Source organism: Haliotis cracherodii, unplaced genomic scaffold, assembly GCF_022045235.1.
Source record: "Haliotis cracherodii isolate W230 unplaced genomic scaffold, xgHalCrac1.p SCAF_22, whole genome shotgun sequence".
NCBI lineage: Eukaryota > Metazoa > Mollusca > Gastropoda > Lepetellida > Haliotidae > Haliotis > Haliotis cracherodii.
This window is the reverse complement of record NW_027266278.1, coordinates 1,704,030-1,731,602: the sequence shown is the minus strand read 5'-3', so window position 1 is coordinate 1,731,602 and position 27,573 is coordinate 1,704,030. Positions and strand designations below refer to the sequence as shown.

Here is a 27,573-nt window from a genome sequence, read left to right as displayed (position 1 = left end):
TGGTAGTGTTGCAGCTATAGGCTGCTGAGAGGCAAGGTGAGGGCAGCTGAGTGAGGTAACCATTCCCCAACAGGTGCTTGTTGATGATGGTACAAGTGTTCCGTGGGGGAAGAGTGGTAACAGAAGGTGTTAGTTAACCTCTCCAAGAGAGGATTAGGTTGTAGCGCTGAGGAAATTGTTTGTGATTTTAGTGGTGTTTCTTTAAAATATTGTAAATTATGGCGAGTTTTTGAAATTTCTAGGAATATATTTTTTTTTAAATGTGAAAAACATTTTCATCTGTTTTGTCTCCTACTTGTAAGTTTGTTCATTCATCTGCCTGGTGTAGTGTGTGATTTAATACATCATTGACACTCTTGATGATAACTGGGTTTGCTAGATCCATCTGATTCAAGAGACTTTCTTCAGCTTCATGTTTACTGACTTTGGCTTCTAACTCATATAGCAGATCCCTTACTGGGGCAGAGGAATAGTCAAGTGGATAAAGTGTGAGTTTGTCATGCCAAGTCCTAGGTTTGATTCCACATGTACAATTTGTGAAACCCATTGTTATCCCCTGCCCAAACAAAGGTTTGCAGGGAATATAGACACAGTCTCGGTCTGACCCTTCCCTCACTTTTCTGGAGCATAACTCGTAAACCGTTCAATATGTTGTTTTTTTATTCTTTGTAGACATATCAGACATGCACCTAACTGGTAACTTTTGCTATTCAGGGATTTTTTAAATTAATATTTTTTGTGTTTCCTTGGCAACAAGTTGGACTATAGTTTTACTGAGGGAAGGGTTCGTTTCTGGAGCATAACTCATAAGGTGTTTATTTCTTTCCACAGCTATTTTGCCCTTTATGCCAAGTGGAATCTGTTTCGGCAGTCTAGGCTGGTTATTGTCTTGCATTGACAATTTATATTTTGTGAAACTTGGTCCACACATCAGGCAAGTGCTGAACTGTGCCTTTGCTATGTTTAATTTTTGGATTTTGTCTCAATGAAACTTTGTTTGCACATAGATGTCATACATCACACGACCTTTCTGGAGTTCTACGATACGTCCCCTGCAACAATGTAGAATGATCCTAACTTTGTAGAGGATATAAAGATTGTCTTCCTGTACAGTCCAAGGAAGTAATCTCTCATTGTAAAGCTTATATTAATCTAAGTTTGTTTTTGGGGTGCATTGCTCAGTCATGATATGCTTATGAACAGGAAACTTTTATCGGTCTGGTTGGATTAAGTATAGCATTGAAGAATTATAAGGAAATATCCTTGTCATTTATGATTCAAACAATAGGTTTTCATGTAAGAGTGTAATTTTAAGTAGCTTTCACAGATTTATCTTATTAAGAATGAACGTGTCACTGACATATTATTATATTTGTCAGTAATTCTGACACCAGGAATGTGTTTGCATTTAGCACATTAATATGACAACAACACCTGGACCTTGGTTAATCTGAGGTATTGGTCAGTCCTTGAGGAAACAAGCATAGTTTTGCTTCTATAATGTTGTAGCGCAGCTTCACATGAGGTAATGGTCTGTAATAGAAATATATTGCAGGCTGGTAGACAGACAGGGTGGTAGACAGGCATGTTGGTAGACAAGCAGGGTGGTAGACAGGCAGGCTGGTAGACAGGATTGTAGACAGGCAGGTTGGTAGACAGGCAGGATGGTAGATAGGCAGGGTGGTAGACAGGCAGGTTGGTAGGCAGACAGGCAGGGTGGTAGAGAGGCAGGGTGGTAGACAGACAGGCAGGGTGGTAGACAGACAGGCAGGGTGGTAGACAGGCAGGTTGGTAGACAGACAGGCAGGGTGGTAGACAGACAGGCAGGGTGGTAGACAGACAGGCAGGGTGGTAGACAGACAGGCAGGGTGGTAGACAGACAGGCAGGGTGGTAGACAGACAGGCAGGGTGGTAGACAGACAGGCAGGGTGGTAGACATACAGGCAGGGTGGTAGAGAAGCAGGGTGGTAGACAGACAGGCAGGGTGTTAGGCAGGCAGTAGACAGGCAGGTAGGGTGGTAGAGAGGCAGGCAGGGTGGTAGGCAAGGTGGTAGACAGGCAGGGTGGTAGACAGGCAGGCAGGGTGGTAGAGAGGCAGGCAGGGTGGTAGGCAGGCAGTAGACAGGCAGGGTGGTAGACAGGCAGGCAGGGTGGTAGGCAGGCAGTAGACAGGCAGGGTGGTAGACAGGCAGGCTGAAGGAGCCCCAGGTCAGTTACCTGCACTTACTGTGTAAGCCCCCTGCAAGACTCCATGTGTTGCATATGTATATCACACCCATTGTTGGTTGATAATTCTGCTATACACCGACACCATTTAGCGGTCTATGAAATACTCCTAAGTTGCAGTGCATTCAATAGGGACATAATGTTATGGAGGTATTTCATGGGGCCTGTGAAGTACATGAGGTCTGATGGCCAGGCACACTCAGTTGTTGGGAGTTCCAGAGTGAGTCATCTGTAGAAAGAAGTTGCGTAAAGAATATTTAAATGTTGTTTTGATGCCATATATTTCAGTAATCTGTTATCAGTGGTGATATATTGGTCATATTTGCAACATATGATAACAGTGTTGGAAACAAAGAGCTTTCCTGGGGACCCTGTGGTTTTCTGCGGTGGTATTTAAATCTTGGGGAGTCCTAAATGATATTTTGATCAAAAGGGTTATACCTCAAGTTTTATATTGACACTGTAGTATATTGTGTATGTGTGTTTTTGTTCAACACCGTACTCACCAATGTTCCAGCTATATGACTGTGGCCTGTAAATAATCAATCCTGGACCAGACAAACCAGTGATTGATATTGTGAGCGATCCGTGCCATTAGGGTACAATGGCACACAATCAACCAAGTCACTGAGCCTGACCATCCATGAAGTCGCCTATTATGACCAGCATAGGTTGCTGGGGACCTATTCTAACAGGGGCCATGGAGAACCAAGCACACGATGTTGGGAACCCATTCGGACCCAGAAGCATGTGAAAAAGAAGCATAGGGTGTTGAGGACCCATCCTGGCCCAAAACCTATTCTGACCCAGAAGCATAGAGTGTTGGGGAACTATCCTGGCCCAAAATCTATTCAGGACACAAGCATAGGGTGTTGGGGAACTATCCTGGCCCAAAATCTATTCAGGACACAAGCATAGGGTGTTAGGGAACTATCCTGCCCCAAAATCTATTCAGGACACAAGCATAGGGTGTTGGGTAACTATCAGGGCCCAAAATCTATTCAGGACACAAGCATAGGGTGTTGGAGATCTATCCTGGCCCAAAATCTATTCAGGACACAAGCATAGGGTGTTAGGGAACTATCCTGCCCCAAAATCTATTCAGGACACAAGCATAAGGTGTTGGGGACCAATACCCCCCTGAATTCTGTTGGAGAAACAAGCATAGGTTTTTGGTGCCATATCCTTTCCAGAATCTCATGGGGAAGCAAGCAAAGGGTGTTGAGGGCCTATTGTGACCCAGAATCCTGAAGGGCCCAGGTGCCCGACACAGCGGTGAGATGTGTACAGCTTGAGGAACAAGCCTGTGAGAGGACAACACCCAGGTGTCCTTGTACCATCGTGTATGTGGCATGTGACCAGAATAGCTCTGATGTAAGACAATCAGCGTGGAGCTATTCTCTGTACAGCCGTGGTTTATGGATGATAGTAGACAGATTACCTTGTGGAGATGGGTAATGGGAGTGATTCTTGATTGCAAAATGTATGTGACATTAATTTCCTTTATGTAGTTTTATTGTTGTCTTAAAAGAGTGTTTTGTGGGAAGGTGAAGATAGTATGACAGTTGGAAGGGCTCTTGTAAGATGAGTTATTTCCTGCTGACTATGTTAAGTCTCTGCATCTCTGCTTCTGTTTTATAGTCTTGTTATGAGAATAGGATCTGTGAATAGCAAGTACATTGTATAAGCAGGGGCTGTTGATGTCTTTGCCATGGTATACAGAACAGAACAGAACAGAATATATTTTGTATAGTCTGGCCATGAGTCCAGTTGTGCAGATGATTGGATAACAAGTTTAAACATTTTTTCAATATAAAGAGCTAGCTGAAATAAAATGCTGTCGTCATTTGTTGTGAGTAACAATACAAACTTTAGCATGGTAGGATATTGATAATCATACTAGGACAAATACCTTAACCTTAAGGTAGTATAAGCTGGACATAAAAATAGTGCATGGTATTCATCATCTAAGTCTTCTTTACAGGAATTGCATAGACCATGGTATAACATCCGATGAACAATTTGCTTGAACCAAAATGTAATTTTATGATGATATATTCTGTCAACAGAATGGACCATTTATTCATTATAATTATCACTGCCAGACAATTTGAAAATTATTTCACAGACCCTTTGTTCAAGGATACATATCACTTAACAGTCTATTCAGGGAATTGACTGTTCAAGGATAATTGTCACTGCCAGATTCCTGGGAAAATGAGTTGATGGACCATTCGTTTAAGGATACATATCAGTGAACCACACTTGACAGTCTATTCAGGGAATTTGTACAAGGATAATTGTCACTGCCAGTCAATAAAGTCTGCTTAAAAGACCATTTGTTCAAGGATACACATTGCAGTGTGGTATGTTGAAGAAAGATTGGTTAGTGGATCATTTGTTCAAGGATACACATTGCAGTGTGGTGTATTGAGGAAAGATTGGTTAGTGGATAATTTGTTCAAGGATAAAAATCATTTGACAACAGTGGCAATCTATGCAGAGAATTCACTGAGAGACCACATTGCTCAAGGATACATATCTCTGTACAATCTATTCATAGGGATTGGTTGATGGAACATTTGTTCAAGGATACACAGCTCTGGAGATCACGGGGCGATGTTTTAAGGATGGAATGTTTGATGGACTATTTGTTCAAGGATACACAGCTCCGGAGATCATGGGATGATGTTTTCAGGAAGGAGTGGTATGTGGATCATTTGTTCAAGGATACACAGCTCTGGAAATCATGGGGCGATGTTTTCAGGATGGAATGGTTGATGGACCATTTGTTCAAGGATACACAGCTCCAGAGATCATCAGGTAATGTTTTCTGGAAGGAGTGGTATGTGGACCATTTGTTCAAGGATACACAGCTCCGGAGATCACAGGGCAATGTTTTAAGGATGGAATGGTATGTGGACCATTTGTTCAAGGATACACAGCTCTGGAGATCACAGGGCAATGTTTTAAGGATGGAATGGTATGTGGACCATTTGTACAAGGATACACAGCTCTGGAGATCACAGGGCAATGTTTTAAGGGTGGAATGGTATGTGGACCATTTGTTCAAGGATATGCAGCTCTGGAGATCACGCAGCATTGTTTTTAGGAAGGAGTCCAATGTGGATAATTTTTCCAAGAGGTACATACCAGTGGTCCATGTATTCAGGGAATTATTTCATTGGCTGTTTGTTCAAGGATACAATTCACTGTTCAACACACAATCGGTTTCAAAGAGGATGGAATAATGGACCAAGGAAATACAGGGGAACTTTATTCAGGAAAATGGCTTTAAGGAGGAATATCCAAAGACATTAATGAATACCCTATCAGCGATTAGCGTGACAACATTTGTTGATTAACTGTGTACAATCTGTTCAAGGAGATGTGTCAGTGGACATGTTTGTTGGACCATTTGTTGGACCATTTGTACAAGTATTCATATCATTGATGTTGGTTTCAGTGGAATGACTTGTGGAGCTGACTGTTGAAGGATCGCTATGAATGGACATGACTTAGAAACAGTCCAGAGTTGACATGGGTTGAGTTGTGAATGTTCAAGGATCAAGCCACTGGACCACATTTGACATGCAGACGATTCAGCATGGTTTTGTAGGTGGATTTTTGTACAAGGAAAAATATCAGCAGACTTGATTGGCATAATTTGTTCGGGAAATTGAGTGATGAAACATTTGTTTAAGGACAGTTGGTATCAGTTGATTGAAGACTTTCAATGTTCCCGTTTATATGTAATTATCAGTATTTTTATTGGAAAAAATAGGCCTTGAATGGAATAGTCCCTGTGAACCGTAAAAAAAAGTACCTTATAAACCAAAATGAAATGTTAAAAATAATGTTGAAAGAATTGAAACCAGGTAAATTTCATTAGTGTTTTTATTTCTTCAAATTTGGGACTGGCAAAAATTGGAGCAGACTGGTAATTTTTAGAGTTGCCGGTACACCGGGACTGGCAGTATCAAATGCCAGTGGGAACACTAGACTTTATGTTGAGCCATCAGTACCAGGATTTCCATGAACGATCTAATGAATACACTACCCAGGCACATTGGGACAACTTGTTGGTATATTGTGGGTATTGCCTGTATGAGATCTGTATGGGACCTTGTCTTCTGGATGTATCGTGAGGCTACAAGGTCCCCTAATGCTTTATCAAGGATTCTTTAAAGTATCTGTCTGATCATGTACACTTGTGAATATACATTGTGGACATCTGTAATAATGCAATGTTAAGGGTGGACCATCTACCTGAAGACGAAGATCGGGGGTAGAATAGATCTTCAGGAACCCATGCTTGCCGTAAAAGGCGACTATGTTTGTCGTGAGAGGCGACTACTGGGATCAGGTTGTCAGGCTGGCTGACTTGGTTCATGAATGTCTTCGATCTCAATTGCATTGATCGATGCTCATGATGTCAATCACTGGATTGTCAGGTCCAGAATTGATTATTTACAGACTGCGTCTTGTAAATAATGAAGTCAGGACTTTGTCAGTGATTGATTTTGTGAGCAGTGATCCACACCATCGGGGTATGATGACAAGCTAGCTAGCTATCCACCCAGTTGATGTTCCTGAACAACCGATTCATTAGGTCGCCTCTTGTGACCAGCATGGGTCCTATTCTGTTCGCGACAGCCATGTAAACTCATCAGAGGTACACCTGCCTTGCAGTCAGCTGGTGTAATGTGGAAGGTGAGGAACCTTTTATGAGGGCTTCAAGTAGTGTGTGTCTTTTCCAGCAGATTATGTGGACTGTTATCAAGTGACTCAACAAATGGAATTGTTGCAAATCAATACATAGTGATTATTGGCTGAGTTTGTTTCCATATTGTAAATATCATATATTAGGAAGGAAACAGTTTATTTAGCATGTAGATATTGCAGTGTTCCATGTAGCGTATTCGAAGTAGTTCCTGGAGTATACCAAGTTATCGGGTTGGTTTATGGCATCAATAACACTATGTAGGGCTGGGAGGAGTCCAAATTTACTACCCGGGTACCCCACCCCCTATTGCCCCACCCCCTATCGAGGGATACCAGCTGTAGCGTCAAGAGTTGGGTACAGAATGTGCAATCTTGAATTAGAATTGTTTTAACACGCCCATGGCAAACATTATTTAGGATCATCTATAAAACAAGATGGTGTGAAGATCCGGGGTAGAATAGGTCTTCAGCAACCCATGCTTGCTGTAAGAGGCGACTATACTTGTCATAAGAGGCGACTTACTGGATCGAGTGGTCAGGTTCGCTGAATTGGTTGATGCATGTCATTGTTTTCCAATTGCGTGGATCGATGCTCATGATATCAATCACTGGATTGTCTGGTCCAGACTTGATTATTTACAGACTGATGTCATATAGCTGGAATATTGCTCAGTGCGGCGTAAAACAACACAAACAAAACAAGATGGTCATGCATACACTGAAGTTGACTGAAGCTGTATCTTTACTCAAAACATATAAACGTCCGAAGGAATGCGTGTATGGTCAGAAAGATATGCAAACATTAGTGTCTTGTACTTGTGTAATCATGGAGTTGTAGAAGTGAATGTTTCTAATTAAACGATATATCACATGACCAATCACATGTCTGGGTAGTCCTATGGGTACCCAGGTGCTACTCAGTACCCACCCGACCTGAGTTTCTGCGTTACCCATCCCAGCTACCTAAAATCTCCCCAATTCTACATTCCTGTGTCGCCATCTTGCAACTTCCTGGGAGGACTATAAATAGTTTTCAAAGAACTGCAGGTGCAATATTTCAAACAGTGCAGAGTGATAAAAAACTTTAGTCATCAATGAATCAGTATTGTACGTTTCTTCTGTACTAACGAGGTGGTACCAGACATGTAAACAACTTCTACAAGAGCAAACTGTTAGTGTCTTTGTGTCGAGGATAAGATGACTATTTCAGGTATGAGTGTCCAGCGAGGACAGCAGCCATAATTGATCAGCGGTACTTATGGGTGTTTGTGTCCGTGTGGCCATTGTGCAGGCATGTTTGTCTGGTATTGACAGATGTGCTTGTCTGGGCTGTGGCAGGTTGGGTGTTGATTGCAGATATTGATAAGCAGGAAGGTAGACAATTTGTCCGCTGTCAGATGTGTTGTGTCGGAAAATGTCAGGTCAATATTTCCTAATTTTGTCGCTGATGAATGACTAGACTTGGTTCAGTCGTGGAATAATTTATGTTAATTGTTTCAGAGAAAAGGGACTATTTTGGATTTTTGTTTTCTCGGTGGGACTTTTGAATAAATTTGGAATCAGTGTCAGCGATATATATTTTGATATCATAATAAGCTCATGATGTCAATCACTGGATTGTCCAGTCCAGACTCGATTATTACAGATCGCAATGGGATCGGGTGGTCAGGCTCACTGACTTGTTTGATGCATGTCATTGATTCCAATTACGTGGATCGATGTTCATGATATAAATCACTGGATTGTCTGGTCCAGACTTGATTATTTACAGACCGCCGTCATATAGCTGGGATATTGCTGACTGCGGCGTTAAACAACAAACCAAACCTATTACAGATCGCTGTCATATTGCTAGAATATTGCTGAGTGGGGTGTTAAACAACAAACAAACACCTCCTCCCCCAACCATACCGAACCACTCACTAACTACCCCCTCCCCCTGAAAGCGGCGTAAAACCCTACCCACTCACTCATTCATGGCTAGCAACAAATGTTCAAACATCTATCCACTGCTATCTCAGTTGTCAATAAGACAATAACGTGGATATTAGCCTCCCGGCCATGTAACTCAAGTAATTCCTATCTCCTAATAGCTAAATGAGCATTGTGTTAATGACAGTTCGTCTGACTGGGACCCTGCATCAATGGCTTGACCACCACCAGTCTGGTTTGTGACATTGCTGGTGGTACAGGAGGGATTATTGATCTGGGTAGGATATCAGTTCGGGGCTTGACACATTTTGTACACTACACCCTAGGAATGGATTTATTAGTTTTCTTGGAGCTTGTTGTTTGGGGTCTGTGAGCTGCAGGGGTCCGAGGACCGATAAGAGTGGCCATTCATTGAGGACAAGGTAATAAGTCTTTTTCAGTTACAGAAACCGGCAGTAAGGAGGCTTAATTATTCATACTGTATTGTAGTGAATGGTGGTTAGCTGGCTTTCTTTAACTGTGATAGACTGAAGCTTTGAAGTGGCACCGGGACTGGCTGTCCCGACTTGAACTATTAGGTAGGGGTATTGAGCTGGTCTAAGCTGGGGGAGTTGGAGTGAAAAGTGAAGGAAGGACTGGCTTGATCTATTTCCTGATTTGGAATTCTTTTGCCAGTTCCTGGTTGATATTTGTGATATGCGCAATATGTAAGTACTTTGAGTTTGATGTCTGTTATGTTCCTATTTACCTGTACATTATAGCTGATTATCGCCTGACATCTCGCGATATGATTTGTATTTCGATAAAGACTAATGTTGCCAGTGGTAGCACGAAACACCACAACAATTGGTAAGAAATGATGACATCACCGAAATGCAACTCTTAACCTCTTGCTTCATATTGGTGAGATGTGTTGCCATGGTTGTTGTGATTCCACTGTGAGACACAACTGCTCTACACAATCTGCATACAACCTTTCTTCTGATTTTCAAAACCCCAAACTGAAGACTTAAGTGCAGCGGCAGCGGCAGCGGCGGCGGCGGTATCCACTGTAAACAGCACATCCTTGTGTTCCGCCATGCCTATGCTACTCCTGCCTACAGGCGTAACTTCATCAGTTCCGAGTCTATATGTAGTATATCGCGACCTCACAAACTGACGATCAAGTATCGATGACATTTTAGGTGTCGTTGATTCATTATAACCCCACTTAACAGGAAGTGTATGCAAAGTATGGTGTGCAATATTTGTATCATTTTTAATCAAATATATTAAATTTTATAACTTAATTCAGGGGAGAGAATTTATGGATGTCAACTTCTTTATGATGAGGAACACAAAGTTTCAGGGTACATGCTTACTCCTTTATCAGGTAACGTTGTGTTCCTCATAATAAAGACATCCATTAATTCTCTTCCTTATGTGTATCGGGGCGGTCGGGTAGCCTAGTGGTTAAAGTGTTCGCTTGTCATGTCGACGACCCGGGTTCGATTCCCGACATGGGTACAATGTGTGAAGCCCATTTCCGGTGTCCCCCGCCGTGATATTGCTGGAATATTGCTAAAAGCGGCGTAAAACCATACTCACTCACTCACTCACCTTATGTGTATCACTTCTAAATGCCTTTCAAAGACCTTACTTAGTTCAAGTTTTTTATTTTAGAATATATTTGTTTTTGACCTTTGCCTTTTACTAAATCTTACAAAGGTATATGTTTAATAAATTGGCAAGATTGATAAATGGGAAAGAAAATCCCTTCCTGCAATTGTATTCATGTAACTGTTGGGAACATGTGTGTGATTGGAGTGTTTTTAATATTTTAAAAATGTACCTGTATCTTAGGAGTGGACAAAGGTCATAATAACTGAGCATTATCTGGGCGAAGTTTTTGATGCCAGTATTGGATAAACGTAAGGAGTGGTCAGGTATGTTCCTACTTTCACAACAAAATGCATGTTGTTTCGGCTATAGCATTCTCCATTTTCTCCATGAGCTTTTGTATGGTAACCTGATGGTTGATAAGAAAATTTGAATGAAAAAGAATTGAACTGATTTTATTCAAACAGGAATGTCACCTGTGTGTTGATGATCATGTGGCTTGTAATACTGACGTTGGTCTACATTGTTGTCAGGTGAGATAGTTGAGTGTTGCATATGTACACCTGAGATAACGAGGTGCTAGGTGTCAGGTAAATCCCAGGTGTAAGTAGGTGTGAGATTGCTGATATGTACCTGGAATGTTGATTGTTCCTGGTTCTTGGTGCTGTGTTGGTGCACACGGTTGTGCTGGAACTGAGGGGGAGTAGTACCCGTTGTGTGTGGATGTGTGAGGACATGGGGATAGCCTCTGCACATCCAGGGGGCACGGAGGGCCCAGTTGTCTTAGGCGCCGCAATACGCTCTGCAGTCACGTCCCTTTGACACTCCAGAAACCAATGATTGTGGGGTCGAATCCTGGTTCGATCCAAATTATATTTCTAGGCTTGACAGCACCATGCCCGTACTCATGGGTTTCCCTGAAGTAGTAAACTTCTAAGACCTGTATCACTTTGGGCTCACCTCCCACATTAAACTGACACGACGTGATATAACTGGAATACTGATAAAAGCGGCGTTAAACCTAACTCACTCACTCACTCACTCTGCACATCCAAACAGGGTTCAAAAGTAATTTCCGACCATAATTCATTTGGGGCTGGTCACGTGACCCCTTTTTGGAACCATACCATGTGTTTCATCCAAGATTTATGGAGGAACAGTATCCAGATTTTGGGGATTGTAGATCTGCAACCCCTAAAACTTCAAGACCAAATCGAAAACCCCTAACAGTGTGGTATCCGTGGAAAGAGCTGACCCCGGGCAGTAATCTCAGTACAGACAAAGAAATGCTAGGAGGAAAACATGGGACAAAGAGTGAAAAAAAAAGAAAAAGAAAAAAAAGAGTCCACTCACAAACATTTAGGCTGGCCAAAGTGTGCGCAGAACGCTTCCCCAAATACATTTTTGAGATCCCTTGGTATTACTCTGTGACTGCATACTACAAACTAAATAATTTGACCTATTTCAAGGGACTCATCTGCGTACTTCCGATACGACCCTAAATCCAAAAACATTTGTTGTTACCGCCGGCTGTCCTGAGGATATAAGCATGCATGGATGTGTGCAGGGATATATGTGAATGAGTTGACTGCCTGTGCTCCAACAACCTATTGAGTGAATGAGTTGACTACCCATGTCCCAAAACCTATTGAGTGAGTGAATGAGTTGACTACCCATGCTCCAATGACCTAGTGAATGATTTGCCTACCCATGTCCCCACAACCTATTGATTGAGTGAATGAGTTGACTACCCATGTCCCCACAACCTATTGAGTGAGTGAATGAGTTGACTACCCATGTCCCCACAACCAATTGGGTGAGTGAATGAGTTGACTACCCATGTCCCCACAACCTATTGAGTGAGTGAATGAGTTGACTACCCATGTCCCCACAACCTATTGGGTGAGTGAATGATTTGCCTACCCATGTCCCCACAACCTATTGAGTGAGTGAATGAGTTGACTACCCATGTCCCCACAACCTATTGGGTGAGTGAATGAGTTGACTACCCATGTTCCCACAACCTATTGAGTGAGTGAATGAGTTGACTACCCATGTCCCCACAACCTATTGGGTGAGTGAATGAGTTGACTACCCATGTCCCCACAACCTATTGAGTGAGTGAATGAGTTGACTACCCATGTCCCCACAACCTATTGGGTGAGTGAATGAGTTGACTACCCATGTCCCCACAACCTATTGAGTGAGTGAATGAGTTGACTACCCATGTCCCCACAACCTATTGAGCGAGTGAATGAGTTGACTACCCATGTCCCCACAAACTATTGAGTGAGTGAGGTGACTACCCATGCTCCAATGACCTATTGAATGAGTGAGTAAGTTGACTACCCATGCTCCAACGACCTATTGAATGAGTGAGTGAGTGAGTGAGTTACCCACCCACCACCTATTAAGAAACATAAGCTTGGTAGTCCCATCTCATAGTGAGCTGCAATAAAAAGCCTGTATTTTTTCTCGACCAACTTCAAAGCAAGATGTGCAGAAATCATTAAATATTTACTATCAGCAGTGGCTGCTGCTCTGATGAGCCCCTGTGTTCTGTCTCCTTCAGCCATATGTCAGACTGCCATCCCTCGACAGACATTCGAGAAATATGAATACTTTGTCAACATTAGGGTCGACTTCCATGTCCATTTGGAGCGAGATATGATCATTTTGGCTGTGGTGATCAAGGGAGAGAACTCTCATTTATGAACCCTTACGATGGATTACATCTATAGATTATTTATAATAGTATTGCATTCATGTGGAAAATAACCCTGGAAGAACATGCAACGAAATTAGACTTCAGAAGAATGTTATGGAGTGCATGTTGAATGGAGGGGGTTGTTGTCTCAGCAGTCTCGGGCACAAGTTAAGGTGGATCAAAAACTCCTTAGAGTGCCAGATGTGAAGCCCATTTCTGGTGTCCCCTGCCATGATATAGCTGGTAAAACCACTCACTCACTCACTCACTCACTCAGAAACCTGTTTAACATCAGGGCCTGTGCTTTCTAGCTTTCTTCCCACACTGAGATGACATGCCGTGATATCACTAAAACTCACTCTTTCACTGAAACAACTCAAGTACAGATCCTTCCAGCACTGTTGGGTGATGTTATCTAGCCTAGTGGTTAAAGTATTGGCTTGTTGTACGGAAGAGATTGGTTTTGAGTCTTGAGGAATTAGTTCTGTATCCCATTCAAATATCCGTTCTTTTCGTTTCAGGCCGAGGAGTTGAACACTATCATTGGAAATGCCTTTAAAATGGCCTATGCGCAGCAGCGTGAAAGACAGCCGACTTTCCACGAGCTTATAGAGCAGCAAGTTCTGGAGCAACAGGCCAAGTTCAGGGAGGTGCAGGAACAGGAGAAGAGGTGGGTGACTTTCAGGGTTTACTCAGTCAGTCAGTCAGTCAGTCAGTCAGTCAGTCAGTAGCCAGACAGTGACCACATCAGTACATTTCTGAGAAAGTGAGGGGGGCACTGGTGACCCAGCCGTCTAAGGTGCCGCGATTCGCTGTGCAGAGTTGCGTCCCTTGGACACGCCAGAAACCTATGATTGTGGGTTCGAATCACAGTTCGCCATGATTATGTTTCTAGGTTTCTCAGCACCATACCTGTGCTCATGGGTGTCACCAAAGTAGTAAACATCTGAGACCTGCATCACTTCGGGCTTTCCTCCTACATTAAGCTGACACACTGCAATATAACTGGCATACTGTTAATAGCGATGTTAAACCCAACTCACTCACTCACTCACTCACTCACTCACTCACTCACTCACTCACTCACTCACTCACACACTCACTCACTGAGAAAGTGAGTGAGTGAGAAAAGTGACTACATCAGGTAAGAAGAGAGTCTCTCAGTGAGTAAGAAAGGAAGCGAGACCATGACATCTTATTAGAAAATTACCATCATTTCAGAGTGAGTGAGTGGCATCCAGAGCACCATTCTACGAAGCGATCTTAGCGCTAAGACCGTCGTAATTACCATACTTTAAGATAGGTGAAATGAGGTTTGAATGGGGCATTTGAAAATTGCTGAATTTGGCGTTAAACTACAAACATATTTGAATTTCATACAGAGAGATTCAATAAAGACAACATGAATGAGGTGGTGTTGCTAATAGTTACACTAAATGATGTGAGTTCTTTGAACTCTTTTTCAGGGCTTTACAACAAAAGCTGAACGAAATAGCGACCCCTACTCCTTTCTCCGAGAAAGCCATTCAGAGGATGGAGATGAGACGACAGATCAGCGACGAGAGTTTGCAGCAGCAACAGCAGCAGCTACAACAGCAACAGCAGCAGCTACAACAACAACAGCAGGCCGAGCGAGAACGAGAGTACGTGGTCGGCAAGAACAAAGTCTGGGTAGGTGGAGTCAATGAATGCTTGAACACCTTCCTTGGAGTTCCAACACTGAGCATGTTGAAATGTGGTATAGATTGAACATAGTAGCCACAGTCTTGCTGTTTATTCTGGGTCTTAATGTGTCCTGTCCAAAATATTAATTTAAGTCTGCGATTAGCCACTAGTCTTGTCTTGTAAAATTCAGGTCAGTATAGGAACATAAGCTATAATAGACCATATGATAATACAGTTAACTATGGTTATAACAAACTCAAAAGGGACCACTAATTTTAGTTTGTTATTTAACCGTTGTCCATTATAAGCATATACACAGCAATAACAGTTTGTTATAAGCATGTTCGTTATAAACGTAGTTTACTGTACTAGAATTTTCGAAAAATGATGCTCAGAGCCAAGTTTGGCCATGGAGACTCAAAGATTTTGGCACAGACTACTTTTATGAAAACAAAACCCCATTTTGCATTAACATGAAGGAATCGACTTGTAAATGAAATGTTTTCGGCTGAGTTTGGTATGGCCAGTCAGCCGTATACCGCTGATAAAGCTGATGATGTGACATTCAAGTAAATGGTTACATCCTCTATAGAGATGTAACTTTGAACGGCTTGATTTCTCCCTTCTGTACATTCGTCCAGGAATCGATTCCTTCTTTCTCCCCCAGCGGCATGTCTTGCTGAGAATATTCCATCCGAGATACCTTGTTTGTTCTCTGGACCTTCTCCTGTACCATGTTTCTGGCAATATATTTACATTTCTTGCACCTGTTTAACATGATCATATAATAACACCTAAAATATTTTTTTTCGAAATGTTGATTTTGTTCATGCACAAATTAATCCATATTTACATCACAAAACTATTTGAAATTCTGCATACACGTTTTGAAACATTTACAAACGACACAAAGTTCACGTGTTGTTTGCGCATGTGTTGTTTGGACGTCATGTGACCTTGTTTAGGCATGTGTCTGTCAAGGTTGAGTTTCTATTGCAGCTCTCATTACGCAGTCCTAAGAAGGTAGTATATGTCGACTCGTATTCCCTTCTCTTCCCGTATCGCATGACCTGCTTCTGTCATATACTTCATATCATACATAGAACATGCTTGATATCACTTGGGGTTATTACATGATCACATGACTGATATCTTCATGAATATATGATCATCAATGTATATGCATCACTTTATTTTGCTGTTCAAGTCACTTTTCAGTTTTCACCATCCTCTCCAGAACCTTTTCTCATTAGATTAAATTTGGCCTGTCTGTTTTCCTGGTATTGAAATATTTATCAGATTTAAAACATTTTGAGGTCAGTATTTACCATTATTGTTTGGGTATAGCCTGTAAGTTCTATTTGGGATCCTGTAAATTGTCTGGTTTAAGTTAAATTTCTTGACTTTCAAACTCTATTTATTTGGACAGAGTTATCTCCCTTTGACCTACTCTCTTCCTGAACTTCCCTGTGTTGTGAAATGTGTTCTGGTTAATGTCTGTGTGTGCCCATAGTGTCTTTATGGTATGGTTTTCTGCTGGACCAGTTGACAGCGATAATATTTTATTAGCCAGATTCAGTTATGTTTATGTTAAGACTTAAATTCACCTAACTGAGGAAACCAGTGGAGAATGCAATGCCATCAGAAATTTCTATTTCTCAGCCTTAATGGATTTATAGAAGGTTACCATTAGTATATGCAAACATGAATTCAAAACTAAATTCTGAGATGACTGGTTTGTCATAATATCTTCTTCTCAGAGATTGTGTGAAAGGTAGACACCATGAGTTATGCCCAGTATAGACACACACCCTTTTTGAAAACCAAATGTAGTGTGTTGTAGACCATCACAGAGAGAGGATTTTTGATATTTTGCACCCCTCCATTTTCAAAATGCTGGATCCGCCCTTGCCCAGTATGTAATTAATATCAGGCTTGGGATTTATACCAACATGATTAGAATTGAGAAAAAAACATCAGGACCTTTTTCATAGGGATGTCATCGTATATTGGGCATCTGTGTGTTGGAAAATTTTGAATATGTCAATGCTGTATTGATATACATTTATGAAAAATGATACTAAATGAAAATTCACTGCTATGAAAGGGGCTGATCAAGTTTAAATGTTAGTTTACAGTCTTGAAATAGGCAGCCCTGGTGGCCATGGTGGCCCAGTCATCCATTAAACCACAATACACTGTTGCATTCCTTGGTGCACCAACATGTGTTCGAATCCAAGACTCGTCCTTATTCTGTGTCTAGGTTTGTCAGCACCAGATCCTTCTGTGAGGGGCATTATCAAGTGAGTGAGTTAGTGAGTATGGTTTTACACCGCTTTAAGCAATATTCCAGCAATATCACGGCGGGGAAAACCAGAAATGGGCTTCACACATTTTACCATTGTGGGGAATCGAACCCGGGTCTTCCGCGTGACGAGCGAACGCTTTAACCACTAGGCTACCCGACCGCCCCGGGTGTTTAGAAGTTGGGAGTTCTAAGTGAGGATAAGATATGTGGATGAACAACTTCTTTATTACAATTAGGAGCGACGTTTTGAATACCGCTATCAAACAAGTGATTACATCCCTCTAAATTGTAATATAGAAGTTGTTCATCCATATATCTTATCCTTACTTAGTACCTTATCCATTCTAATGGGTTTCACTAAATGGTCGATGTCTGAGACCTGCATCACTTCCCACATCTAGCTGATGCTGTGATATAACTGAAAAACTCTGAAGCAGGTTAAAGTTGGTTGGTTGGTTGGTTTGTTGTTTAACGGCGCACTCAGCAATATTGCAGCTATATGACGGCGGTCTGTAAATAATCAAGTCTGGACCAGACAATCCAGTGATTGATATCATGAGCATCGATCCACACAATTGAGATACAATGACATGCATGAACCAAGTCAGCGAGCTTGACCACCCGATCCCGTTAGTCCCCTTTTACGACAAGCATTGTCGCCTTTTACGGCAAGCATGAGTTGCTGAAGACCTATTCTAACCCGGAATCTTCATGGGTCGCAGGTTAAAGCATTCTCTCTTACTCACTCACACCTATGACTGTCCAAACTGTTTAGTTCTAAGACTTTAGAATATTCTCATGCACATGGTATATCCTAAACTGTGCATATTAATATACTTTTAATTTTCAAATAAATGAATTAAAGGTATTACCGTAGATGACTAACATTTTCTAGGAGAAATTAAGACAACATTTTCATAGTGTGTGATTCAAACATTCATTTAGTGTGTGGCATAATGCTAATATTTGAAAAGCTTAATCTGTTAAAACATGACCCTGAACTCAGTTCCTGTAGAAGTCAGTGGCTATGCTTACCTTGCAGTATTTTACATCAACATAGCTTTGCAGTACTAAACATACACTGTATCAAGTCCTCTTGTATCTGCAGTGGGTAAGGGACGCACATAGACCTCCCTACCATCTAAGACGTGTGAATGTGCTTGGCAGAGTTGCTTCCCTTAGGCGTGCCATGATGCGCTGTTTGTGGGTTCAAATCAAAGATTTGTATTTATGTTTTTATTAAAGTCAGCGCCATATTATGCACATGGGGTACACCAAAGTGGTACGTGTCTTGGACTTGCATCACTTCGTGTTTTCCCTCCCACATGAAGCAGACACGCAGTATAACTGAAATACTGTTCACAGCGGCAACCAACTCACTCATGATATAGGTACAGAGTATAGAGGGCAGTGTGGTCTACAGCTTTGAGTATGACACTGTTTAATCCTGCAGCTTTTAGATAGACTGTTTTGTATTCGATTTAGTCTTCAGTGGCGATTCATTTGTGAGTGGTGTTCTGTCACAGTGTTTATGAGTTAATTTTGAAAATATATTTTACATGTAATTTTGGTGAAATGCTTTGTTTATTTGAACATATACACACAGTATCATAAAAAATAACAATAACATGCCCACCTGCCCCTAGCCAATAAACTAATGTGATGAAATAAAGTTTAGATTTACCGAAATAGACATGTCATTGTCAATAATGTCAATTGTCGAAGATGGAAAGCAGCTGTTTTTGGTATACCTCAAATGTTCACACAGTAATCCATGCATAAATGTGTCACAGCTCACCAGTGGCTTGAAATCTGTTGATTTCTTTCAGGACTTTCTTGCATATTTGCTTAGGGTTCCTTCTCCAATATCAATCAATAATAGATCGATATTTAGTTAGCAATTATTGATCTCTATGGTCTATATCGATAGCCAGTTCTAGATATAAGCAGATAAGTCAGATATGATATATTCAGTGTTCCTGCAGTCTTTTGAAACTGCCAGTCCTGTTCGACTGACTGGCAACTCTAAAAATTACCAGTCCCCAAGAGACTTTCCCCCAAGAAAAAAATATACTTATATGAATATGGCCGATGTTTTCTTCAACAACAAAGACTGATAAGGTACTTTGTTTTCCGGTCCACAGGGACTGGCAGTCACATATATTACCAGTCCAGGCTTATTTTGGTAATTACCGTTAAACGGGAACACTGTGCATAGCGCTTCTTTCTATCGTGCATCAGGCCATGTAGGTGGATATCACAGATAGGCATGGCAGTACCAGTATGTAATGTGATGTGCAGCCCTCCATGCTGTGTAGACGATCACCAAGCCCTGTCACCTGCATCCTTGATCACTGAATCACTGGCTCATGTGATGATGTCATCAGTAATTACATACAGACACTACATGTTTGTGCATTTCATAAACCCGGGAGAAGAATAGCATGATTGGGAATCATTTAGGTTACTGTTTTGAGGTGTCTTTGAAAGTTTATTTAGAAACAAGATATTTTTGTGGACTGCTTTCTATTTTTATATATGTAGGCCTGAAATATTATCTTGTTTTGTGGACAAATTCTGTAAAATTTGGAAAAGTGAATTTATATTTTGTGTTTCTTATTTTCTGAGAATATATACTATGTTTGTGTTTTTGTTTCAAAAGATATTTTGAAATATTTTATAGGAAATTAACGTCAAATGAACCTGCCTCCTGTCTCTTTGCAAACTGACCAAGAAATTCTTTGAAAAGAGAAACGCATGATATTGGTTTGACATTACTTAAGATGAAATATTTGATACTTATATGTTATGTTTTCACAGGCCAAGCAGATCGTTGAGCGTGTTCGTCATCGGTCACCAGTCACTGACCCCTCGTCCCCAGTTCACAGACGCACAGAGTCTCCGCCCCCAACATCCAACTCCACCAATCAGATTGCAACACCGAGGTCAGCCTTACAACTGGCAGCATCTAAGCGCAACTCCACCCCTCCACAAGTGCCATCCCACAACTCCCCACATCACTCCCTCACGGTGGCAGCTATCCGAGAGTCGCTGGATAACTCGAATAATTCAAACAAATTCAAAGGTTCGCCAGTGACTGCCCTGAAGGATGAGATTGACCGGAGGTTCATGTGTAACGGCAGTTCCCCCACCCACAGCGATCGCCCGGTCAGCATGGTCACATCCAAGTCACAGTCTCATGTACAAGAAGTGCGCTTTCGACATTCAGTATCCGAGCAGTTTAGTCGGGAAGATCGGGTAAGTTGTCTGAATTCTGAATGCCTTTACACCCAAGAGGTGAAAGTATCAATGATCTAAAAAGAAATACAATGATTTCAGTTAATATGTGAGTGATGGTGTCACCAAGTGTGTCAAGCGGTTGCTGGCTGTAGAGATGATTCCCATTTCGGACGTCCTTCACTGGCCCTTCAGGATATGTTGAAACTAGGGCTGGGACGATACATCCACTGTGCGATCCGATACATATCACAATACCTTGCTCACGATCCGATACGTATCATGATACTTGCATGTGCTCTTATCTGTGAAGGGGCGGTCGGGTAGCCTAGTGGTTAAAGCGTTCGCTTGTCAGGCCGAAGACCCAGGTTCAATTCCCGACATGGGTACAATGTGTGAAGCTCATTTCTGGTGTCCCCCGCAGTGATATTGCTGGAATATTGCTAAAAGCAATACTCACTCACACCCTCTTATTTGTGATAGTGAGCCACCTTTTTCATAAACAGAATGGCCAAATACCTGGCATGCTGACAATTTACAGTTGGCAGTGTCAAGTATGGCGCCATGGATGAAAATGTCTATGTTTTCACTACTAATTAGTGTTTTGTGTAACATTTATTCGAGCAAACGTTTAAGGTATGAATCAATATTTTTTACTTCGTGTGCGACTGTGATCAGTTCTTGAAGTTTCAAGTTTTATCAAGAAGTAAAAATCGTGATCCATCAATGCATCAATGTATTGCCCAACTACTACATTAGACTACAGTATCCTGTACATGGTAGATCCCCCACTACAGGGTAGATCCCAACATCCACTACAGGGTAGATCCCCCACAAGAGGGTAGATCCCAACATCCACTACAGGATAGATCCCCCACTACAGGGTAGATCCCAACATCCACTACAGGATAGATCCCCCACTAAGGGTAGATCCCCCACTACAAGGTAGATCCCAACATCCACTACAGGATAGATCCCCCACTACAGGGTAGATCCCAACATCCACTACAGGATAGATCCCCCACTACAGGGTAGATCCCAGCATCCTCTACAGGGTTGATCCCCCACTACAGGGTAGATCCCAGCATCCTCTACAGGGTTGATCCCCCACTACAGGGTAGATAGCAGCATCTACACCAGGGTTGATCCCCCACTACAGGGTAGATCCCAGCATCCTCTACAGGGTTGATCTCCCACTATAGGGTAGATCGCAGCATCTACACCAGGGTTGATCCCTGGTACAGGGTAGATCCCAGCATCCTCTACAGGGTTGATCCCAGGGATGCAGCTAGTTTCTCATACCGACCATGAAACCAGTGTACCCCAAACTCCCCAGTGATCCTCAGGATCTGGTGGTCTTGCTTGCTGACTTGGTTGGTGCATGTCATCGTATCCAATTGCTTAGATCGATGCTTATGATTTCGATTCACTGGATTATCTGGTCCAGACTTGATTATGTACAGACCCCCATCATATAGCTGGAATATTGCGGCATTAAACAAACAAACAAAAGGAAAGTTCTGTCTTTCTTAACACAATTTGTGCTCATGAAAGGATATCAAGAAGAGGATTTTACTAAGCTTCTTTTCTTGGATTGGTTATGGGAGACAACTCTTGTAACTTTGCCGTGAGGACTTGTGATACAACCCGTTGAAGCAGTTGTAAAATCACTGTGACATCCCTGCAAAGTTCTGTGACTGGGTGGCTAACTGGTGATTTGCACAATATTGGTACGGAATTAATGATCAGGACAAGGATCCAAGTCATAACACTAATGTTGTAAATTACAGACCTACTGCAGCAAACCTCAAATACAACTTGCCACTGAATGATGGGCAGGTAGCTATTTAAAACACTTTATGAAATGGAATCACTACATTACTTAGTGGGCTTGGGCTCCCTAAATTAGTTAAAATTACCGTCATGAGTTGCCACTAGATGACATTAATTCAGTTGCTGTACCCTTGCTCATGGTGACCAACATCAAGTTTCCCCCAACACACACTAACAACAGGTTTTCTCTCACTCACTCACTCACTCACTCACTCACTCACCCATGAACCCACCAACCCGGTCACTCACTCACCAACTCACTCAAACACCTCCCCTCACTCACTCATTCACTCACTCATTCACTCACTCACTCACTCACTCACTCACCAACCAAATTGTCTTCTGAGTTTGCAGGATCAATTGAAATCACTTTCATTTTGAACACTCACTGCCTGTGGTCATCCCAGCTAAAGATGAGCCGATCATGTGTCAGTTTATAGAGTGTTTTAATGCTCTCACTGTCAAATAATAGCTTGTTCCAGGCACAATGGCTTGGAATATTGATTTGATGAAGTTTTGCGAATTAATATTGCTTCCTTTTTGTTCTTATAAACAGGAAACTTTCCTTAGGCAGCTGTTATTTTATGAATTATTAAAATCCCTTCATTGGCTGTCCAGAGCCAATGCACTTCATGCTCAACAGGTCAAGACTTGAGTTGTTCAAGCTCACAGGGTTAGCAGATGAAGCGCAAAATATGTAGTTTTAATATTACAAAGAATTCTTTATAGCTAAGAGTAAAGCGTTCCGAGGATGCCACAAGATAGGGCTATAGAAGTATCAATGGAATTCCTTCTCAATTCTGCTTTGGGATATATTTTTGGAATCAGATGCGGGAATGTGGTGATAATCTGGTGTGTGAGGTCACATGTGGCAGTGCAGACGAGAAAGCAGTCCTGCAGTAATCTCAGAGTAGTCTCGCAGTAATCTCCTACAAACACCGCCATTGGTCACTCAGCACATGTGACAGATTCTCATTGTTTGTTTTGCGGAGGTGGAGGAAGGTTCTACATGCATGTCTTTTGTTGAAAATGATATCCACTCATATGTTCGGACAAACGTTTTCACAGTTATTTGAGTCTAGAATTTTGGGATTTTGTTAAGTTTGTATTTCTAAATTATGTTTGAATAAAAAAAAGCATAGCTGCAGCTCCAGTTGCCTATTGTATCTTCTTTGTTTTTGACACAAGTTGACTTTACTCATTAAATGATGGAGGCAGTCGGATAGCCCAGTGGGGGATGTGTTTGCTTCTCATGCACACAGTCTGTGTTTGAATATGAAACATCAATTAATGATGTTGACTCGAGTTAAGTTGCTGTAAGATTGCTCTGTTTGTCGATATTAATTGGCAGGGATGTAAAATGCCTTCAGGGACTTGTAGAATGTCAGGTTATTTAGGGGGTGTTTATCACAGTTTGGAAATCGAACACTTCAGTTATTACATGCCTGTTTGGTGTGGGGCCAAGTGGTTAATGTGTTAGCACACCGAAAACACAGTTCTATTCCTCATGTGGGTACACCATGTGAAGCCTATTCTTGGCGTCCATTCCATAAGAATTGAAAACAGATGCACAAAAAATTGTAAGCATGTTTATGAATGCATTTTGCCATTTAAGAATTTGGCACGACCAAACATTACTGTTCCTTATGTAATAATGAATAAATACAATAAACAGTCAAATAGTCCATGACTTTCTGGGGCTTTATCCGTTTCCAACTAACAGCCTTATATGACTTGTGGTAGAGTACTGCAGATTATGGAGTACATAGAGTACTGCGGACATTGTTTACCATGTCTCTGGGACCCTATTTTGTATTTGTATTCTGGTCTCTCTCTCTCTCTCTTTCCTCTCCCCCCCCCAACCCCACCTTGGTGTTGCTGGAACATTGCTAAATGCGGTGTAAAAACCTTACTCACTCATGTAGGGTGGGGTTGGGTAGCCAGCTGCTTAAAACGTGCTCGCCTCGCTAAAGACCATGGTTCGATTCTCCACATGGTTAGAAAGTGTGAAGCCCACTTCTGGTGTCCCCCGCCGTGATATTGCTGGAATATTGCTAAAAGCAGCGTAAAACCTCACTCACTCACTCACTCAATTATTTAGTAGCTTGGGACTGCTTTGAGTCCTCTTTGAGTCACATGTTCCTATTATGGGCGGGGGCACGGGTGTCCCAGTCGCCTAATGCGCTGCGATTCACTGTGCAGAGTTGCGTCCCTTGGGCACGCCAGAAACCTATGATTGTGGGTTCGAATCCCGGTTCGCCCCAATTATGTTTCTAGGTTTGTCAGCACCATACCCGTGCTCGTGGGTTTCACCTAAGTGGTAAACGTCTTAGACCTGCATCACTTCGGGCTTTCCTCCCACATTAAGCTGACACGCCGTGATATAACTGGAGTACTGTTAAAAGCGGCGTTAAACCCAACTCACTCACTCACTCACTCCTATTATGGGCACTTGTAACATATGTAACTCAGGCACGCACCCAGGCATGCACACAGCCACGCACGCAGCCACACACGCAGGCATGCACACATGCACACACACAACCCATGGCAGCTAATGGGATCGGGTAGTCAGGCTTTCTGATTTGAGTATGTATGTCATTATAATCGAATTGCGTAAATTGGTGCTCATGATGTCAGTCGCTGGATTATCTTGCTCAGATTTAGTTTTTTTGCAACCACCTCATATGGCTGGAATATTGCTGAGTGCAGAGTTAACCAACAAACAAACTAATATTTATAAATACTTCACAGCAGTTTTATGTCTGAGAAGATATGCCATTTCTTCCTCTACATCACACATCCAGCTGTTGGAGGATGAACTGGTGGGTCCCAGGTCATGTTTACTGATGCATTCCTCACAAATAATTGACTGTCTTCACTTGTTGTCCATGTCCAGTCAAGATTAGCAGCCATATGGCATCCATTGAACACGCTGATTGCACATGTACTTAGAGTTACCTCCCCCTTGTTTGTCCACTGATGTTGCTATCAAAGTTTAAAGGTTGACCTTTTGAGCAATTTAAGCTCCATGTCATCCGAGTGGCAACACGCTAGGAGACACACGGTTCATTCGCCCAGATTAAATAATTGGAAAAATGTCTAAAGTTTGCATCAAGATCTGTAATTCTTACAACATGTGTTATTGATTTGTGGACGTAGGAGAATGTTGAGCTATTTTATACAAGAGTCATTTCATTGTCTTAAATTGGTTTTTATTGATTTCGGTAGGTTTTGACTTTCACACAAGTCAATATTGTTCCAAGTGGTCTGTGTTTGCCCTTTGCTTAGCAAGAGCATCGTCAAACATCTCACTTGCTCTTTTGAAAGAAATTGAATGCCAACTCACAAATTTGATGGCCCAATGTGATAGGTAGGTTGGTGTTTTCCCATGGAGATTTAATTGATTTTTAAAGTAGATCTATCTTTCTGTGAGAGTCTTAATTGATATTTTTTCAGATGAACCAACAAAGCGTTTCTGTGGAAAGAGCCATTTCATTTTGTTGAAAGATTCCTGCACTATTTGATTGATGCGGTAGTGAGAGCTATGTTTCACTGACAGAGATGATATTTAGAATTCTTTATCTGATGTTGATCATACCTTGCTGTCTACATTCCATTCTTTATGTGGGTTTTGTGATATTTGCTGTAGCAAACCCGATGATATTCTGGTGACGTATCTGTAGATTGTGCGTACTCTATGACAAGGAGGGAGATGTTTGTGTGTTATCTAATAACTTGAAACTATTATGATACATTGTGTTAGGTGATATTAACAATATTGTTGAAATACTTACAAGAATGAGTAAATGATTTGAACATTCCTGCATATCTGGTGATACATATCCGGAATATTTCATCTGAAGATAATTTTTTTGCCTCTCTTATGCTTTGTTGTGCTAGACTTGAAATTGTTAAGAAGCAATTCAGTTATCAACACTCATCAGAGAATATCTTAGTAGTTGATATCCGTCTTGCTGCTCAGAACTTATTAACCATTCAATTTTTCTTACTGAAAGTTTGTAATCATGTATATGATGCACCATACACCCTGTTTGAACTTTGGATTAAAGTACGTCCCCATCAACATGTGCTTGTTTTGAGAGGGGACAAAGTGGATCGGGTGATAATTCTTGTAGGCTTGGTTGTTGGTGTCACATAGTCCCTGATGGAGCGCGGCGTTGCTCATGATGCAGTGTTTGGTGAAAAAATCAAGCATACAAAGCATCATGCATTAATTCAGGAATTGTTTAATTGTTTTGCTGTTTTATTACGATACTGCGTTGTGAAAATCCTATGTAGAACATATCTATCACATGAAAAGGGGCGGTCGGGAAGCCTGGTGGTTAAAACGTTTGCTCATCATGCTGGGACCTGGGTTTAAGTCCCAACATGGGTACAATGTGTGAAGCCCATTTCTGGTGTCCCCCGCCGTGATATTGCTGGAATATTGCTTAATGCAGCGTAAAACCATACTCACTCACTCACTCACTCACTCACTCACTCACTCTCACATGAAAAGCTCTGTTGAAATTAGTACTGCTACTATTTTATTGTTGGAAGGTATTAAAAGAATTTGAAGAATATAGGGATTCATTTGGTTTTAGTCATCAATCATAATCAAATAATGTCAGTTGTACTCACAAGCATTGGAATTAACCTTTTTGGTATGATGTCATACTTCTTATGCAGTAACATGCACATATTTAAAAGGACGGGGGATATCAATGCCTTTTTCTGCTTATTATTAATTTGATTTGATGGATTGGACAGTCACTTTTGAAGACGTTTGTTCAAGATTGGTTTGACCTGCCCAAGACACCCGAGGGGGTTCCAGCTAAGAGAAGGTCCCCAGCAACCTCCCTAAACTTGTCCTGTGAGACGACTGAATGTATCAGGTGATCAGACTCGCTGAAATGGTTGATTTTATTACATTACTTGGTTCATAATATCAATTACTGGTTAGATTGTCCAGATCCAATTGTTGGGTGTTCTTTCAGTAATAGACACACATTGTGGGGAATAAGTGAAGTAATGTTCAAAGTGATAACCCCCAACTCTCATCACCGCTATGAATCATGTGTGGGTGTGGATGTGGGGTGTGGGGTGTGGGTGTGGGTGTGGGGTGTGGGGTGTGGGGTGTGGTTGTGGGTGTGGGTGTGGGTGTGGAGTGTGGGTTGTGGAGTGTGGAGTGTGGAATGTGGAGTGTGGAGTGTGGGTGTGGGTTGTGGGTGTGTGGTGTGGTGTGTGATGACAACATACGACATGAACAGCCCTCCACCGAGAGTGTCACGAACACTGGTAGATATACTGTGGTAGCCCTCCACTGAGAGTGTCATGA

General features: G+C 41.8%; 1 protein-coding gene across 3 annotated transcripts in view; it reads left to right on the top strand.

Moving 5' to 3' along the window:
- LOC139471185 (tensin-4-like) overlaps positions 1 to 27,573 on the top strand; it is a 173,199-nt gene that overhangs the window by 85,370 nt on the left and 60,256 nt on the right. For 2 of the 3 annotated variants that reach the window (XM_071253469.1, XM_071253471.1), the window contains exons 5-8: positions 13,711 to 13,859; positions 14,656 to 14,860; positions 15,854 to 15,877; positions 19,983 to 20,420. In XM_071253469.1, coding sequence (XP_071109570.1) covers positions 13,711 to 13,859; positions 14,656 to 14,860; positions 15,854 to 15,877; positions 19,983 to 20,420 — 816 coding nt within the window. The remainder of the gene's footprint in view (positions 1 to 13,710; positions 13,860 to 14,655; positions 14,861 to 15,853; positions 15,878 to 19,982; positions 20,421 to 27,573) is intronic. The other variant, XM_071253470.1, reaches the window with a different exon arrangement.